Source organism: Hylobates moloch, unplaced genomic scaffold, assembly GCF_009828535.3.
Source record: "Hylobates moloch isolate HMO894 unplaced genomic scaffold, HMol_V3 SCAFFOLD_6, whole genome shotgun sequence".
Lineage (NCBI taxonomy): Eukaryota > Metazoa > Chordata > Mammalia > Primates > Hylobatidae > Hylobates > Hylobates moloch.
Genome location: NW_026652281.1, coordinates 891131 through 907612, shown reverse-complemented (window position 1 = coordinate 907612; position 16482 = coordinate 891131). Strand labels below are relative to the sequence as shown.

Here is a 16482-nt window from a genome sequence, read left to right as displayed (position 1 = left end):
CAAAAATTAGCCAGGTGTGGTGGCATGCATCTGTAATCCCAGCTACTTGGGAGGCTGAGGCAGGAGAATCACTTGAACCCAGGAAGTGGAGGTTGCAGTGAGCCGAGATCACACCACTGCGCTCCAGCCTGGGCAACAGAGAGAGACGCCATCTCAAAAGGAAAAAAAAAGAAGAGTAATTTTGTACCTGATGTGTGGAAAGGACACTTCCTGCCTTTGCCTCTGCAGGAAGCAAAATTTTCTTTTATTTGCCCCGAATCTTCCTTTAGACTTTGAGAACCAGTCCTTGGATCCCTTACATCAAAAGTTATTAGAGAGTATTTCTCACTTGGAAACTGTAATTGTGCCCATTCTCCGAAAGGATGGGAGGCAGTTTAAAATGTTGTGTGCACAGGGGAATTAAACTTCAGGAGGAGGCCAGGCGCAGTGGCTCACGCCTGTAATCCCAGCACTTTGGGAGGCTGAGGCCAGTGGATCACCTGAGGTCAGGAGTTCGAGACCAGCCTGGCTAACATGATGAAACCTCATTTCTACTAAAAATACAAAAAATTAGCTGGGCGTGGTGGCATGCACCTGTAATCCCAGCTACTTGGGAGGGTGAGGCAGGAGAATCGCTTGAACCCGGGAGGCAGAGGTTGCAGTGAGCCGAGATCGTGCCATTGCTCCAGCCTGGGCAACAAGAGTGAAACTCTATCAAAAAAAAAAAAACTTCAGGAGGAGCAAAGACCATAGAGAGAAAGGGAGAGAGATTAGAAAGCCTCTGGGAGACCCTTACTTTAGTCACACGTGAAGCAGATGTGAGCTTCCTGGCACCCAAGGCAAGCAGGGAAAGTGGCATCTGCCCTGTCTGCTAAAGGAAGGTGGCTCCTGTTCAGGGACGTCCTCAGCCACTGTGACAGATGCCCCACCCTGTGCTGTTTCTCGCCTGTTTAAGTTGGTGTTTCCAGCTGGAGACAAAGTCTGAATGTGCTGTCTCTTTCGCATGGCCCTAACGGGAGCCACAGAAATTTGGGGGCCACAGACCCAGCCCTTGCTCTATGTTTGAACAGCTAAGAGCGTTTGCCCTGGACCTGGGAGGATCCACCCTGGAGGACCCCACAGACCTGGAGATTGTAGTTGTGGATCAGAACGACAACCGGCCAGCCTTCCTGCAGGAGGCGTTCACCGGCCGCGTGCTGGAGGGTGCAGCCCCAGGTGAGACAGGACCACAGCCCCGGGCCGGGAGGGGCTGCAGGCAAAGGCTCTGCGAAGTCCAGGGTTTCCCTGAAGCAAGAATTCCAGAGGCCCCTCAGAGAGTCTAAAAATAAGTAAACAAGTCTCCGAGGCAGGTCCGTTTCCACAGGTCAACTCCTGCCACTTCCCATGTCAACATAAATTTCAAACCCAAAAATCTGAGCCTGGGAGTGGAGGTTTTTCAGGGGTCCTGTTCTCCCCCAAAAGCAAATGACTTCTCCCTCCTGCTGAGGGAGCCATCTGGAGCCAGGCCACCGCATCTTCACCCTGTACTCACACGGGGTCTGGAGCACCCACAGGCATCTCTAGGTTGTGATTCACCCTGAACCCAGGCTGACCTGTAAGCTCCAGCCACAGGGACTCGCTCCCACCTCCCTGGGGGCCCGTGGTAAAGACCTGGCGGAAGGGCACAGGCCCCCTCGTGTCTGGGGCTACCAGGGACTGTGGCCAGGCCTGGCCGAGACTCAGGCTTGGAGGCTCATATCCCGCCTCAGTTTCCTTCCCGTGTCTGTGGCAGTGGCCTCTGCACCTCGTTCCGCCCCAGGTGACAGACAGCACGTCCCGCCTCCAGTGCTCCTGTGCTCTGACCCCATAAACAGCACAAACCGAACAGGTGGCCTGGACACGGCACGGTGGGCTTCAGGGGCAGCGGGAAGCATCTGGACTTGGGGGTTGCCGCGTGCTGGCTGCCTCGGTGACGCGAACAGCAGCATGGGCTGACTGCCCCATCTGGGGTCAAGCCGTGCTGGAACCGGGAAGCCTGTGCACACGAGGTGCCGCCACGCCCCTCACAATGCCCCCAGCCCATCGGCCCTGTGGACGTCGGCCCTCATGCTTCCCTGTGCTTCCCAGGCACCTATGTGACCAGGGCGGAGGCCACAGATGCCGACGACCCCGAGACGGACAACGCAGCGCTGCGGTTCTCCATCCTGCAGCAGGGCAGCCCCGAGCTCTTCAGCATCGACGAGCTCACAGGCGAGATCCGCACGGTGCAAGTGGGGCTGGACCGCGAGGTGAGGGGGCGCCTGGCGGCTCCACACCCGCACGGCCAGGGCAGCCCATCTCCTGTGGGTCCCTCTGCCCCCAGCCTGCCCACCCCAGACGCTCCTGTCCCTGCCGTCGCTGCAGAGCTTGCAGTGGCCCTGGCTCCTGAGGAGACGGTGTGGGGTGAACCCACTGATGGACGGACAGGAGCCGCACTGGCCCGGGCGGGAGGGGTCTGGTCGAAGTAGGGCGTGAGGGGCCTGGCAGAGGGCAGGGCTCCCCAAGCAGCCCCGCCCCTCTCAGCCTCATGGCAACGGCTCCCCTCTAGTAAGTAACCAGCTCCTTCTGTCAGGGCGCCCGTTGCCCCTTGCTGTTGGACTTCTGTGCTCCCGGAAGCCCCGCCTTGAGTCAGCCCCTCTGGGAAGCCCTCCTGGTTACACTGTGTTACGTGGTCTTTGTCCATTTCTGTCCCTGCCACTAACCACGGCTCCCCAGGGCAGGGACCCAAGCTCATTGGTGCGCTAGGCGCCCAGCACACAGTAGGTGCTCTGTAAACGCTTACCCAGCGCACAGTAGGTGCTCTGTAAATGCTTACCCAGCACACAGTAGGTGGTCTGTAAACGCTTACCCAGTGCACAGTAGGTGCTCTGTAAACGCTTACCCAGCGCACAGTAGGTGGTCTGTAAACGCTTACCCAGCGCACAGTAGGTGCTCTGTAAACGCTTACCCAGCACACAGTAGGTGTTCTGTAAATGCTTATCCAGCACCATAGGCTGGGGCAGCATCGCAGCCCCATGCACTTAGGATCGGGGCAGGATTCTCAGGGCCACTTGGGGTCTTCAACACCCACTGGGCGCTCCCGTAGGAACTGAGCTGGCCAGGTGGCCTGGCTCCCACCCCTGACCAGTCCCCGTGTGCCCCACCTGGGCCCTCATCTTCTGACCCTGTGTCCCACATCCCCAGGTGGTTGCGGTGTACAATCTGACCCTGCAGGTGGCGGACATGTCTGGAGACGGCCTCACAGCGACTGCCTCAGCCATCATCACCCTTGATGACATCAATGACAATGCCCCTGAGTTCACCAGGGACGAGGTGCTGCTGCTGTCCCTGCCTCGAAAGTAGCCCCTGCTTAGAGCTGCCTTCCCTTCTTGGGCTCCTGCAGATGGCACAGGGCTCCATGATGGGGCAGGAGGAGGCACTTTGGGCTTTGGAGAAGGAACTCTGCGTAGGCGGGTGGAAGCCCAAGCTGGAGGGGCCCCAGGGTGGCGTGTGGCAGCATGTGAATGGATTCGGAGCTGGGAGAGAGGCCCTTGGGGAGAGGCAGCCCGTGGGACCCTCTGGGACCCCCTAGCATCAGGGAGCAAGTCTCCCTCCGGCCTTTGCTGTATGGGAAGGGAGCACGAAGCTGAGCCCACAGAGGGGGACGATGGGGGCACCTGGGGGATAGTGACTCACAAAACAGACAAACCTGAGGACACCCAGTGGGTGGGGAGCAGCTTCGACAGGAGCAAGGGAGGGTGTTCCTGCTGGGAGGCAGGAGGGAGGGTGGGAGGGGAGGGTGGGCTGAGGGCCCTGAGGGCCCCACCCATGCTGTCCCCCCAGCCCTGCTGGTAACTGGGGCTGGGATCCCCCCGCAGTTCTTTGTGGAGGCCACAGAGGCCGTCAGCGGAGTGGATGTGGGGCGCCTGGAGGTGGAGGACAGGGACCTGCCAGGCTCCCCCAACTGGGTGGCCAGGTTCACCATCCTGGAAGGCGACCCCGATGGGCAGTTCACCATCCGCACGGACCCCAAGACCAACGAGGGTGTTCTGTCCATTGTGAAGGTGAGCAGCCCCCGGCTGGCACACAGATGCCGGCACACACAGATGCCCACACTGCCTACACTGCGGTCTGAGCCCCTTCCCGGCAGAGTCATATCCTCTGACCAGCTGGGACTTTGTGTTCGTCCTTGGGTGAGAGAGAGAGTGGGGGAGGGCATGGAGTCCCCCAGCCTGAGGACTGGGTCCCAGGCCACACTACCCATGGGGCTTGAGGGCCAGAGGCAGGGGACACCCTACACCACTCTGTTCTGTGCAGCCTTCCTCCTTTCATATGGAATCTATGTACAAAAACACAGCTGCACACCTGTGTCAGTCCTGGTTCTACCAGAGAAAGAGGCCATAGGAGACACATGCACAGATATGTCCACACGTGTAGATGTGGATGTATTCAGATACTGACACAGTAAGAGGTTTACTGCAAGAAATTGGCTCATGCGGTGCTGGGGTCTGGCTGCGCAGGTCTAACGTGCAGACCATAGGCCGGAGCCAATGCAGCAGTTTAGAGGCAGAGAAAATGCAGTTTTGCTCTCAAAGCCTTCACCTGAGTGGATAAAGCCAACCCACATCACCCAGGACGATCTCCTTTATTTAAAATGAAGTGACTGCAGGGGCTGGTGCCATCCCCCCACAGCCCTCGCTGAAACACCTGTGGAGCATGTGCTTGAACCCTGGGCTGCTCCCCAACCACCACCACACACAGCCAGCATTTTAATAATATTCTTTGTGCCTTCTCGTCCTGCATAATTTGTTTTTTCAAGGTTAAAAAGGCGCAGAAGGAAAGTACAGGCACTCTGGACAGACCCAAGGAGTGGCTCCTCCATGGTACCCGCCCTTCGGTGCCCACACTTGCGTTGGGCGGGTAACGGGCTGTGCTTCCTTCCCTCAGGCCCTGGACTATGAGAGCTGTGAACACTACGAACTTAAAGTGTCGGTGCAGAATGAGGCGCCGCTGCAGGCAGCTGCCCTCAGGGCTGAGCGGGGCCAGGCCAAGGTCCGCGTGCACGTTCAGGACACCAACGAGCCCCCCGTGTTCCAGGAGAACCCACTTCGGACCAGCCTAGCAGAGGGGGCGCCCCCAGGCACTCTGGTGGCCACCTTCTCTGCCCAGGACCCTGACACAGAGCAGCTGCAGAGGCTCAGGTGAGGCTCCTGAGAGGCAGAGGAGGCTAACGGCCCCATTCCTGCTTCGGGTGCCCCGACCCCTGGGCTCTGAGGGTCAGAGGGTGTAGGGGTCATTTGCTGCTGTGGGTTCCTGAAGGTCTGGAGGGCCTCGAGTCCCGAGCATGCCCGTGTGTGCATGTTGGGGTGACCTCACCCCCTAGGGCAGGCCCACCTCCAACCTGTGCATGCCAGTCTGTCCCTGCCAGCCGTGTCCATCCCAGGAGGCCCTTGCTCCCAAGGGACTGGCTGTTTACATCTCATTTTACCCCAAGCCTGGCCCTGTGTATCCCTGTCTGTGTCCACGGGGCCCAGGAAGGGCCAGCACCAACTGAGGCTTAACTAGGTTGCCACACAATTGTCTCAGGGCCCTGGACAGCTGGCCTGCCCTCCCTGAGCCTCAGTTTCCTCACAGAAGGTGCTGGTGACTGCAGCTCCCATCATAGTCACATGGGTTGTGTGTACATGTGTATGTGCATATGTGTGTGCACATGTATGGTACGTGTGTGGTGTATAGGTGTGTGGGGTGTGTGTGCAAGGTGTGGGGGAATGTCTGTGTATATATGTGCATGTGTGTGCTGTGCATGCCCATGTATATGTGGTGTGTGCATGCATGTGGCATGTCAGGCTGTGTGCGTGTGTATATGTTGTGTGCATGTGTGCATGCATGTGGTATGTATGTGTGTGCCTGTGTGTGTGTGCAGTGCGTGTCATGCACCCATACCTGACCACACCTGTGGGGCCCTGGGGTAGACTCAGATCCCACTCTTCCCCTCCCCTGCATCAGCTACTCCAAGGACTACGACCCGGAAGACTGGCTGCAAGTGGACGCAGCCACTGGCCGGATCCAGACCCAGCGCGTGCTCAGCCCGGCGTCCCCCTTTCTCAAGGGCGGCTGGTACAGAGCCATCGTCCTGGCCCAGGATGACGGTGAGCGGCGCCGCCGGCTTGGGGCTCCCTGACCTGGCCTTGTCCCGGCTGAGCACCCCTGCCAGTGTCCGAGGGCTCTGCCCATGTCGCCCGGGGGCTCAGAGCTGCGCACCCCCTCTCAGCCGACTGCTGGGGCGGGCTGGGGTGTTGGGGTGGGGTCACTAAGCCGCAGCCTCCTCGCCTGCAGCCTCCCAGCCCCGTACCGCCACCGGCACCCTCTCCATCGAGATCCTGGAGGTGAACGACCATGCACCCGTGCTGGCCCTGCCGCCGCCGGGCAGCCTGTGCAGCGAGCCGCACCAGGGCCCAGGCCTCCTCCTGGGCGCCACGGATGAGGACCTGCCCCCCCACGGGGCCCCCTTCCACTTCCAGCTGAGCCCCAGGCTCCCAGAGCTCCGCCGGAACTGGAGCCTCAGCCAGGTCAACGGTGCGTTCCCCTCACCGCCGCGCTCCCCGCATCCTAACGCTCCCCCCACCCCCACACTCCGGCCTCGGACCGGGGGCGGGAGGGCGAGGGGCGTGCAACCCCGTGGTCCTGCAACAGGGTCCCCTCCCGCCTCCTCCCACCCCACCGCTGCATGCTCGCGCGGGGCAGGGTTACTCATTGTGCCCAGAGGACGATGGGGGTGGGGGGGACCCAGGCCCAGGATCTCGGGATCCCCACGCCGTCTCGGCGCGAGGAGGGCAGGCGAAGTGGGGGCGGCCTCGGGAGGCCCTCGCTCACCACGGGCGCCCTCCACAGTGAGCCACGCGCGCCTGCGGCCACGACACCAGGTCCCCGAAGGCCTGCACCGCCTCAGCCTGCTGCTCCGGGACTCGGGGCAGCCGCCCCAGCAGCGCGAGCAGCCGCTGAACGTGACCGTGTGCCGCTGCGGCCAGGACGGCGTCTGCCTGCCAGGGGCCGCAGCGCTGCTGGCGGGGGGCACAGGCCTCAGCCTGGGCGCACTGGTCATCGTGCTGGCCAGCGCCCTCCTGCTGCTGGGTGAGTGAGCGCCCCACCTCCACCTGGACCCTCAGACCCTCGGACCCTCTTCCCCAGGCCGTCCCCTGCTAACCAGCCACGCCCCTTCCTCCCCAGCTCCGCCTCCTCCCTAACCCCGCCCCCTCATTACCAGCCACACCCCTCCCCCCACAGTTCCACCTCCTCCCCAACACTACCCTCATTACCAGCCACGCCCCTTCCACCCAACCCCGCCCCCTGCTCACCAACCCCGCCCCCTCATTGCCAACCACGCCCCTTCCCCCAAGCCGGCCCCTCCTTACCAGCCAAGCCCCCTCCTCTACAACCCCGCCCCCTCCTCCCTAACCTCGCCCCTTCCTCCCCAACCCGGGCTCCTCCATGCCAGACACGCCCTTTCCCCAAGCTCCGCCCCCTCAACCCCACCCTGCTTACCAGCCTTGCCCCGCCCCGCCCCCTCCTCCCACCTCCTTCGCAGCCCGGCCCCCTGAACTCGCGCCCTGTGCCTGGCCCCAGCCTGCGTCCCCTCATTCCCCAGTGCTGGTCCTGCTCGCGGCACTCCGGGCGCGGTTCCGGAAGCAGTCGCGGGGCAAGGGGCTGCTGCACGGCCCCCAGGACGACCTTCGAGACAATGTCCTCAACTACGATGAGCAGGGAGGCGGGGAGGAGGACCAGGTGAGGGGGCAGGTGTGGGTGGGGAGGGGTCCCCAAGGAACCCAGTTCGCGGGCCTTCTTACAACAAGCTGGCCAGGAGCCTGTGCCTGAGACCTCCACCAGGGCCACCCGAGGGATGCCTGGCTCTGTTCCACCTCCTCATCCACAGGACGCCTACGACATCAGCCAGCTGCGTCACCCGACAGCGCTGAGCCTGCCTCTGGGGCCGCCGCCACTTCGCAGAGATGCCCCGCAGGACCGCCTGCACCCCCAGGCAGCCCGAGCATTGCCCACCAGCCGCCTGGACATCGCCGACTTCATCAATGATGTAGGTGCTCCTGGGGACACCCCAGTACACACAGACACGCACAGGTGCACACACACATGCACATGTACACACCTGCACAGGCATGCAAGAACCGGCACCTGCATGCACTTACGGGCCGTCCAAGGGCACCGCAGAGGAAGATGGTGTGCGGGCGGCAGTGTGGAAGCCCTGCTGCCACCGTCTGAACTCGGCCCTCAGCCTCCACCCACGACGCGGATCTTTGCACGGATAGAGTGGCGGTGGCCACAGACCCATCCACTGCCCCGTGTCCACCATGGAGGGGGTGGGGGAGCCCCGGGAGCATCCCCTGGCCTTCAGTGGCTCTCAGTGGAATCGGGGCCTCCATAGAAGCCCCTGTGGACACAGCATTATTGATTCCCTGCCGTCCACAGGGTGAATGTGAACACGGGGAATCTGGGGTGTGGGGCGCACAGGGAACCCTCCTCTGTGCCTGTCTGCACCTGTAGCACCTGGCTCGGAGAAAGCCCCCAGCAAAGGTGTACACCCCCGGTTAGGAGCGTGTGTCCCCACGAGCTGAGAGGACGGATGTGCAGACAGAGCCTCCGAAAGGCGGGCGGGCCGTCCTGTGGATGGGGGTGTCCAGGAGGCTCGGGTTCTGCCTTGAGTGGACAAGGGCAGCGGGGACGAGGCGACCAGGGTGATGGGGAGCAACCCCTTCCCACCTTGCTGGGGCAGGGCAGAGCCCCGGGGGACGGGCTGGCCACTGGCCTAATCCTGAGGAAGGGGGCGGTCCATGGCACCCTCTTCGCAACCCTGCTGCTGTGCCCTCAGGACGCTTTGCCTCCCCTCAGACCTCGCCCCAGACATGGGCGGCTTCCCGTTCTCGAGCCCGTGCCTTGAGCTGACTTTGCCCTGGGCTGTGGCCACGGCGGTGGGGCACCCGCTGGCCCCTCCATGTGTCCTGAGCTCTCTGGGCCTCTTTACAGGGCTTGGAGGCTGCAGACAGTGACCCCAGTGTGCCGCCATACGACACAGCCCTCATCTATGACTACGAGGGTGATGGCTCGGTGGCGGGGACGCTGAGCTCCATCCTGTCCAGCGAAGGCGATGAGGACCAGGACTACGACTACCTCAGGGACTGGGGGCCCCGCTTCGCCCGGCTGGCAGACATGTACGGGCACCCGTGAGGGTTGGAGAGAGGGGCCAGATGGGACCACCGGGCCAGGGAGGGTCTTTCTTCCGGGGCACTGCTACCCAGACACAGAGGCCGGACAGCCTGACCCTGGGGCGCAGCTGGACACGCCACTCCCCGGCCGCGTGGCAGTGATGGCCCCTGCAGAGGCAGCCTGAGGTCACCGGGCCCAACCCCCTCCCCGGGCCTGGGGCAGCCTCCTTCCTGTAGGCGAGGGCCCAAGTCTGGGGGCAGAACCTGAGTGTGGATGGGGCAGCCAGGAAGAGGCCCCTTCCTGCCGGGCTGGGAAGAGTTTCTCTCCATCGGCCCATGGGGGTCACCTCCCTAGTCCCACCTTTGCCTCCTACCAGTGGACCTCATCTTTGTATGAAAGGTAGCAACCTCCTGGGTAAATCTGAATGAAAAACGTGCTGGTCTCTCTAATGCAGGACGGGCGCCCAATGCCACACTGACCATGAGGGGGATGGGGCCAGTGAGGCCTGGCCTGGCAGGGACCTGAGGGCCCATACCACCCTGCTTGGCTGGGGCAGGGGGCGGCCGTGGCTGCCACTACCTGGACAGGGGCTATGGAGCAGCCGCTGACACCCTGGCTCCTCGCTAGTGAGCCCAGAGGTGGGGAGCAGGCACAGGTGAGGCCCCTCCAGGCCCCAGGTGTGGCCTGAGGGAAGAACCAGGGAGGATGCCAAGTTCCACAGAAGCCTTTATCCTCCACACCTACTGGGTGTGGCCGGGGGGTGACCCAGGGCCTCCCAGTGCCTGGGGCCTGGCTGGGGACACCTTCACTCTGTCCCCACGGCTCCACCTGCACCGAGACACGGGCTTCTGAGAGGAATGTGTCTGCCCTGGACCAGATGTCTGGGCTACTCAGCCATGCCCCAGGCCTTGACCTTGGTCCCATCCTGGCTCCCAGGGCCACCAGGCAGGACTAGTGCTGCTCGGGGGTGTGGCCGGCGCAGCAGGAGTCGGAGGGCAGCAGCAGAGGCCGTTGGTCCTGGCGGGGGCGGCCCCGCAGGAGTGGAGAGCGGTGCAGGCAGTCGGCGTCCTGCAGTGACTGGGGCAGCCCCCGGCTTCGGCTCTCAGGCAGCAGCAGGACGCACAGCAGGGCGAGGACAGCAAGGGAGGCGAAGACGACTTCTTGCAGGAAGAAGCCCCGCCGGCCGTGCAGGGTGTCCAGGGGGCTGGCTGCCTGGCCCAGGAACCCAGCCCCCAGCACGAGGCCCAGCCCGGCCCCCCTGTGGGAGAGAGTGCGTTGGGGGCAGCTGGTGGGGCAACAGACTGGGGGACACACATGTGACTCCAGAGGGAGCCAGGGGAAGGCCCGGCCTCCACACAGCCTAAGGTTTGCTGGCTGAGGATAATTTGAAAAATTGTTTTGGAAAAACCTCCTTCCTGTGCTGCAGCTCTTTTTGCTCTGTTCATTTCAAGACTGGAAAGTGGCCGGGCGCGGTGGCTCACGCCTGTAATCCCAGCACTTTGGGAGGCCAAGGCGGGCAGATCATGAGGTCAGGAGATCGAGACCATCCTGGCTATCATGGTGAAACCCTGTCTTTACTAAAAATACAAAAATTAGCTGTGCGTGGTGGTGCGTGCCTGTAATCCCAGCTACTCAGGAGGCTGAGGCAGGAGAATCGCTTGAACCAGAGAGTTGGAGGCTGCAGTGAGCTGAGATCGTACCACTGCACTCCAGCCTGGTGACAGAGCGAGACTCCATCTCAAAAAAAAAAAAAAAAAAGAAAAAAAGAAGATTGGAAAGTGGTGGTTTCCCCTGGAATTCTGCCATTCCTGGAGGCCTTCCTCATCTTTGCCCCCACCCCACACCCCTGGCTTCAGGCCTGCATGGCCTTCCCTCCCCTTCCCAGGTCCTCAGCCGTCTACCCAGAGCCTTCTTTGAGCAGCGGCCCCCACCATCCAGGAGCAGGGCAGTCCTTACTGGATGGAGGAATCACAGGCGGAACCTGGGTGGGGTATGTGGACAGGGCCTCCCGTCCACCTGGCCCCTCCTCCCCATGAGAGGCCCTGGACCCTGCTGTGTGGCCGGGCAACCCTGAAGCTCACCTGATCACCGTGGGGAAGACCTCGGCCGCAAAGAGGCTGCTGAGTGCAGACACAGCCTGGGAGGCCAGGAGCCCCAGGACAGAGAGGGACAGCACAGTCCAGCCTGGCAGATCTGGGGACAAAGAACAGGGGTTCCCAGGCTCTCCCCCCAGGCCTTCTACCCTGGCCACTCAGGGCTCTTCCCCAGAGAACCACACCGCTGTCTGGGGACCCGCTTCCCAAGCCTCCTTCTCCAGCCCCCCTGAGACATCTGGTGGGGGAACCTGTCCTCTGCAGCCTGATTCCAGCCTGGCTTGGATTCTAAGGACATTAGAATCCTGACCCCAACGCAGCCACACCAACCACCTGCACTCGGGCCCACGCTCAGCTACTGCTCTGCTGTCCACTGTCTTTGCAATTTTGAGAACCGTCCTAAAATCTCAAACACTTTGGAAGCAAGGCCTGCATTTCATTTTGCACCCAGCTCCACACACCATATGGCCAGCCCTGAGTATATGGGCCTTCCCACACCAGCCCATGGCCGGCCTCAGCCACCTGGAACTCTGGGCAGAGCTTTTACCCAGCCTGGCCTCTCGACTTCTCATGCCTGTGCTGCACTCTGTGGCTGGGGCAGGTGTTTTAGGCTCAGACAGGTTCCTCACTTTAGGCCAGTCACAAAATATCCTTTTGGGCGTTTCACAAGGATCAGAGGAAAACAAACAGCAGCTGGCCTTGGGCTGCCACCCTCGGCTGCTCCCCTGTCGGCGCTATGGCCCCCTGGTGGGGCAGACCCTCAGCCCAAACACAATGGCTCCCATATGGCCTGCGGGGCCCCAAACTCACACTGGGCCCCAGCGAGGAGCAGCAGAGATGCCAGGGCTGTGGCCATGGTGCCCAGCAGCAGGACGGGGCGGCGTCCACAGCGATCTGCCGTCAGGAGCAGGAAGACCAAGGCTGCCGCCTCCAGGCTGGCCTCCAGGAAGTAGAGCAGGTAGAAGGTCGGCACCTGAGGTGCCAGGCTGCGGCGGAAGCTAGCTCTGATGCCTCCACCAACCAGCCTGGGAGAGAGGGCAAATCTATGGGCCCAGCCAGAGCCGGGGACTCTGGGGACCATATGCCCACCGCTAGGGGATGCTGCAGGACCCCAGCCCTTCCTCGACTCACGAGCTGAAGCCCAAGATAAGCCCGTTTCTCCAGGTGACTCGGGTGCGCAGGAGCCCCAGAGGGGAGTGGTACCGGGGCTGGGGGCTCCCTGCAGACAGCACAGCCAGCTCTGTAGCCGCAGGGACGTGAGGGGAGGGGAGTGAGGAGCTGTGCCTCTCCGAAGCCCTCCTCCAGTTCCTGAATCTCCCTCCTCCCTGGCAGGCGCCTGACCTGTAGCCAGGGAGTTCTCCTCCAAAGAACTGTCCTCGGGGTCCACGCCGCTGGCTTCTGCAAAGCGCCACAGGATCTTCCTGGCTCGAGCTACCTGACCTGTGGCCAGCAGCCAGCAGGGAGACTCGGGGAACACGGCCGGGAACCTGCAGGGTTGGTGAGGATGCCCACGGCTCCCTCCACCTCCTCCTGGAAGGAGAGGCAAAGGCCAGGGCCCCCACCCCACCCCCAGGCTCAGGAGCAGGACATCACTGTGGTTCTCTGTGACCCTGTAACCCAGCCGTTTACCTGGCATGGGATACATCGGTGCAGAGGGAAACTACATAGCCCCCACGAGGGCTGCTGGCCCAGCTCCCACCACACTTACCCCCAAAAGAGCAGCAAGAGTCCACTCATCAGGGCGCCCAGCCCCTGCAGAAGACGCCAGTTCTGCACAAGCGCAGCCAGGCCGGGCAGCAGCAGGGTGCCCACCACCGAGAAAAGGCCAGCCCCCACGGAGAAGGCCAGGCGGTGCGGAGGGTCACATAACTCCAGGCCTGGGCAGACACAGACAAGCTGAAGTGGAGGCCTCGGGGAGGACTGGAACAGTTCCACTGGGAACTGTGGGGACCTATTGATGACCTGCCCAGGAGCAGGATGCCCGAGGGACTCACTGCTCACTGTCCCTGCAGCTCGGGGCCCTCGGCGAGGCAGCCTCAGAGGCCTGCCGGCCACCCAGTGCCCCTCCCCCAGTGACAGCAGCCCCCGTGGTACTCACGAGCCAGGTACAGGGCGAGGAGGGCCCCCGTCAATGTCCCCCCGTGGAGTAGGCGCAGGACCAGCAGGGTAGGGAAGCTGGCAGCCAGGGCCTCACTGGCCCCCAGGCCTGTGGTCAGCACCAGGGAGGCCACAAAAACTGCCCGGCGTCCAAACCTGGTGGGCAGCGGGGGACATGCTTGGACAGGGTCAGGATAACCCAGGGTCCAACCTTCATCCTGGCAGCACCAGGTCTAGCTGAACCCTGAGAGCGGGCGGAGGAGAGGGCTGCTGGGCAGCAGGAAAAGGGAAGGGGCCTCACCGGTCACAGCCTGCTCCCAGGACGACACAGCCCAGCAGCCAGCCCAGGAGGTGGCTCACCTGCTCCAGCCAGACCTTCCAGCCGTCTCCACACACAAGGTTCCACTATGGGGAACAGCAGCCACGTGGAGGCCAGCTCAGGACCCTCCCCTGGGGACAGGTGCAAGGAGTCCCAGAATGGCTACTGGAAGGGGCCCTCCATGTCCTGCTCAATCCCTCCGTGGAGAGAAGGGGAAACTGAGGCATGAGAGGGCAAGGGGCTTGGTCCAGGTCACACAGCAGCCTCTCTGGTCTCTGGCAGCCCCTGCACAGGGGTCGGGGGGGATCTGCCCACCCTAAGTTTTCTACTTGTCCCTAGATAGGGCCTCCCCCACCTCCGCACACCACTGCTCTTCCCCCATGGCCAGCTCTTGTCCGACCTGTTTCCACCTCCTATTCCGAGGGACCCCAGGGACATCCACGGCCTTGGTGGCGTCATAGACACAGCCCCCACCCCAGCCAGCCAAGGGTCATACCCATGACACAGGCCTAAGAAGTGAGCCCCAGCACCTGCGCTGGTACCCACGCTCTCCCTGCCCTGCCCATTTCAAGAGGGACTCGGGCAGCGGCTGGAGAGCTGTTCTCAGCGGCATTTCCCGGTGAGGCCCTTGACCCTTGACCTCAGCTCTGTGCCTCCCCCCACCCCTTCCAGTTCCTGGGTCTTCTTGCCAAGCTTAATCCACTGCTAGGGGGCCATGCTATGCCCGAGATTTTACTTTCAAACCTGACGTTTTGTGAAAGCTGATGGGGCATTCCTGCATCCAGGCACCAAACAGGAGGGCAGGTGGGAGGTGGGAGGGAGCAGGGTGGAGAGAGAAGCCCGGCGGGTTCCAGGGCCCCAGGAAGCCCTTGCGAAGATGTGGCAACCCCGTCCCAGTTTCCACACTGGGGCCAATCCTCCCAGGGTGGGGGGTGGGGGCCGCGGGGTAAAGGCTGCCTCAGGGGTGGGCAGGTCTCAGCCCCAGCGTGGAAAAGGATGAAAAAGGCCTGGGGGTACCTGCCGCCCGCCTCCCCATCTCTTTTCACGCAGATCGTCAAGGTTTCTCTTCAGGCAATGTGGTCTCTAGCCCAGCCTCTGTGCGCCTCACGGATGGGAAGCCCACCTTCCCCAATCTGCGCTGACCACGTCAGTCCCTCCAGCCCAAAGCCACCGTCTGCTCAAGACGCTGGTGGTCACGAAGCAAATTCCTGGCCCTGCTCCCCCACCGGCGCGGGCCGCCCTCGCCTTCAGCTCCAATCTTCCTGCGCCCCAGGCCGCCCCACGCCTGGCAGCCCCCAGGCCCAGATTTAGCCCCCGCCCGGCCCCTGGGAGCAGCCTCTCCGCGGGCCTGGCCGGTGCGCGCCCGTCTGCGGCACCGTCGGGCCGGCAGCCGCCCCGGAGCAGGAAGCCCAGGAGGACGGCCGGGGGGCCTGGGTCAGAGGCGCAAGGTAGGATGGAGAAAGGACACCCAGGGCCTCGGCGGGCTGGGGGCGGGGAGGGCTGCGGGGCAGCAGGGACGGGGGCGCACCTGGGTGACCGGGCTTTGCAGGAGGCCGGCGCTGGGCAGCGCGTAGAGCCAGCCGCGTGTGCAGGGCCGAGTGCCGTTGGGCGCGGGCGCGGGGCGCGGGCCGAGGCGGGTGTGGGGCGAGGGATCAGGGTAGCGCAGGAGCAGGCAGGGGCTCGGGGCACGCGTGGGCCCCAGGCGCGGGATGGCTGCGTCCAGCAGCGCGGATCCGCGCAGGGCGCGCAGCGCTGGGGGCAACAGCGTGGGGTCCGGTCGGCAGTGGTGAGCGGGCTGCGCGGTGAGCAGCGCCTCGGAGCCCAGCGCCAGCCCCAGCACTATGCAGGGTACCCACGAGGCGGCGGCGAGCAGGCGCCGGGCCCGGCCGAAGCCGCCCGCAGCTGTCAGCACTCGCGCCTCCTGCTCCATCAGCCGCCGGCTGCGCTCGGGGCGGGGCGGGGCCTGGACCAGGGCGGGCTCTTGGGGCGGGGCTTTCGGGCGAAGCCTTAAGGGGCGGGGCCTGAGTCCTGTGGAGGCGGGGTGTGAGCGGCGGCGTGTGGGGGCGGGACCTAAGGCATGAAGGGGCGGGGCCTGACTGGGGCGGGGCCCGATCTGGGGCATAGGGCGGGGAGTTTGAGGGGCGGGGCGGTTGAGAGGCGGGGCCTGCGGCCGAACCGCGAGGAGGCGGGGCCCAGTGAGGGCGGCACATGGGGGCCAGGGGCGTGGCAGGGGCGTGGCCGGGAGCGCTCAGGTGCGCGCGGGGCGCAGGTGCGCGCGGGTACACGCAGGTTGCTCGGGGGCGCGCGGGGTCCGGCGGGCGTCCCGGGGGTGGACCCCGCGTGGGGCCGGGGGCGTCCGCGCGGATGGGGCGAGGTCGGGGACGGCAGCCGCCCGCCCTCCTGCGCGCTGGGAGCTTTCGGCTGGTTCTGCGGGAGGAGCTCCCAGGTGACCCGCGGGTTCTGAAACCGCCGCTCGGAAGCTCGGGGCCTGCGCGGCGTCTAAGGGGCGAGCGAGGGAGAACTGACGCCTTTCGCCCGGATCCTTCTCCCCTTCTGAGAACCAGGTAGGTCGCGTTTATTTTCAAGTCCGATTGTTTTCGCGGTGACGTTTGTGAGAAACATCACGGTGGATCCTGTGGGTCGCTGAGTTTTCTGACTCCCGGTTTGTCTTACTTTGCTTTGTCAATGGGCTCTGCGCTCGCGTTAACAATTCGAATTGGCACGTTTGTGCGTTTAACAACGCTGTTCGCTTCCTCACACTTTGACTGAGGTGGAACTCAC

General features: G+C 63.6%; 3 protein-coding genes across 4 annotated transcripts in view; 2 read left to right on the top strand and 1 right to left on the bottom strand.

Moving 5' to 3' along the window:
• Window positions 1–10071, top strand: part of CDH15 (cadherin 15) — a 20628-nt gene extending 10557 nt beyond the window's left edge. The window contains exons 4-14 of one of the 2 annotated variants that reach the window (XM_032156179.2): window positions 1050–1194; window positions 2086–2246; window positions 3181–3309; window positions 3855–4040; window positions 4924–5177; window positions 5983–6125; window positions 6313–6552; window positions 6868–7107; window positions 7562–7758; window positions 7907–8065; window positions 9013–10071. In XM_032156179.2, the coding sequence (XP_032012070.1) occupies window positions 1050–1194; window positions 2086–2246; window positions 3181–3309; window positions 3855–4040; window positions 4924–5177; window positions 5983–6125; window positions 6313–6552; window positions 6868–7107; window positions 7562–7758; window positions 7907–8065; window positions 9013–9213 (2055 nt within the window). In that variant the 3' untranslated portion in view covers window positions 9214–10071. The remainder of the gene's footprint in view (window positions 1–1049; window positions 1195–2085; window positions 2247–3180; window positions 3310–3854; window positions 4041–4923; window positions 5178–5982; window positions 6126–6312; window positions 6553–6867; window positions 7108–7561; window positions 7759–7906; window positions 8066–9012) is intronic. The other variant, XM_032156180.2, reaches the window with a different exon arrangement.
• Window positions 10072–10081: 10 nt separating this feature from the next.
• On the bottom strand, window positions 10082–15741 carry SLC22A31 (solute carrier family 22 member 31). The gene is made up of 9 exons (XM_058440350.1): window positions 15230–15741; window positions 13684–13787; window positions 13384–13538; window positions 12994–13162; window positions 12627–12772; window positions 12417–12525; window positions 12096–12310; window positions 11274–11385; window positions 10082–10450 (listed from the first exon to the last, which is right to left on the bottom strand). Exons 1-9 carry the CDS (start codon window positions 15629–15631, stop codon window positions 10144–10146), a joined length of 1719 nt encoding a protein of 572 aa, XP_058296333.1. The 5' UTR covers window positions 15632–15741; the 3' UTR covers window positions 10082–10143.
• Window positions 15742–16193: 452 nt separating this feature from the next.
• The window catches only part of ZNF778 (zinc finger protein 778), a 28539-nt gene continuing 28250 nt past the window's right edge, over window positions 16194–16482 (top strand). The window contains exon 1 of the mRNA XM_058440400.1: window positions 16194–16265. The gene's annotated coding sequence lies outside the window, so the exon portion shown is untranslated. The remainder of the gene's footprint in view (window positions 16266–16482) is intronic.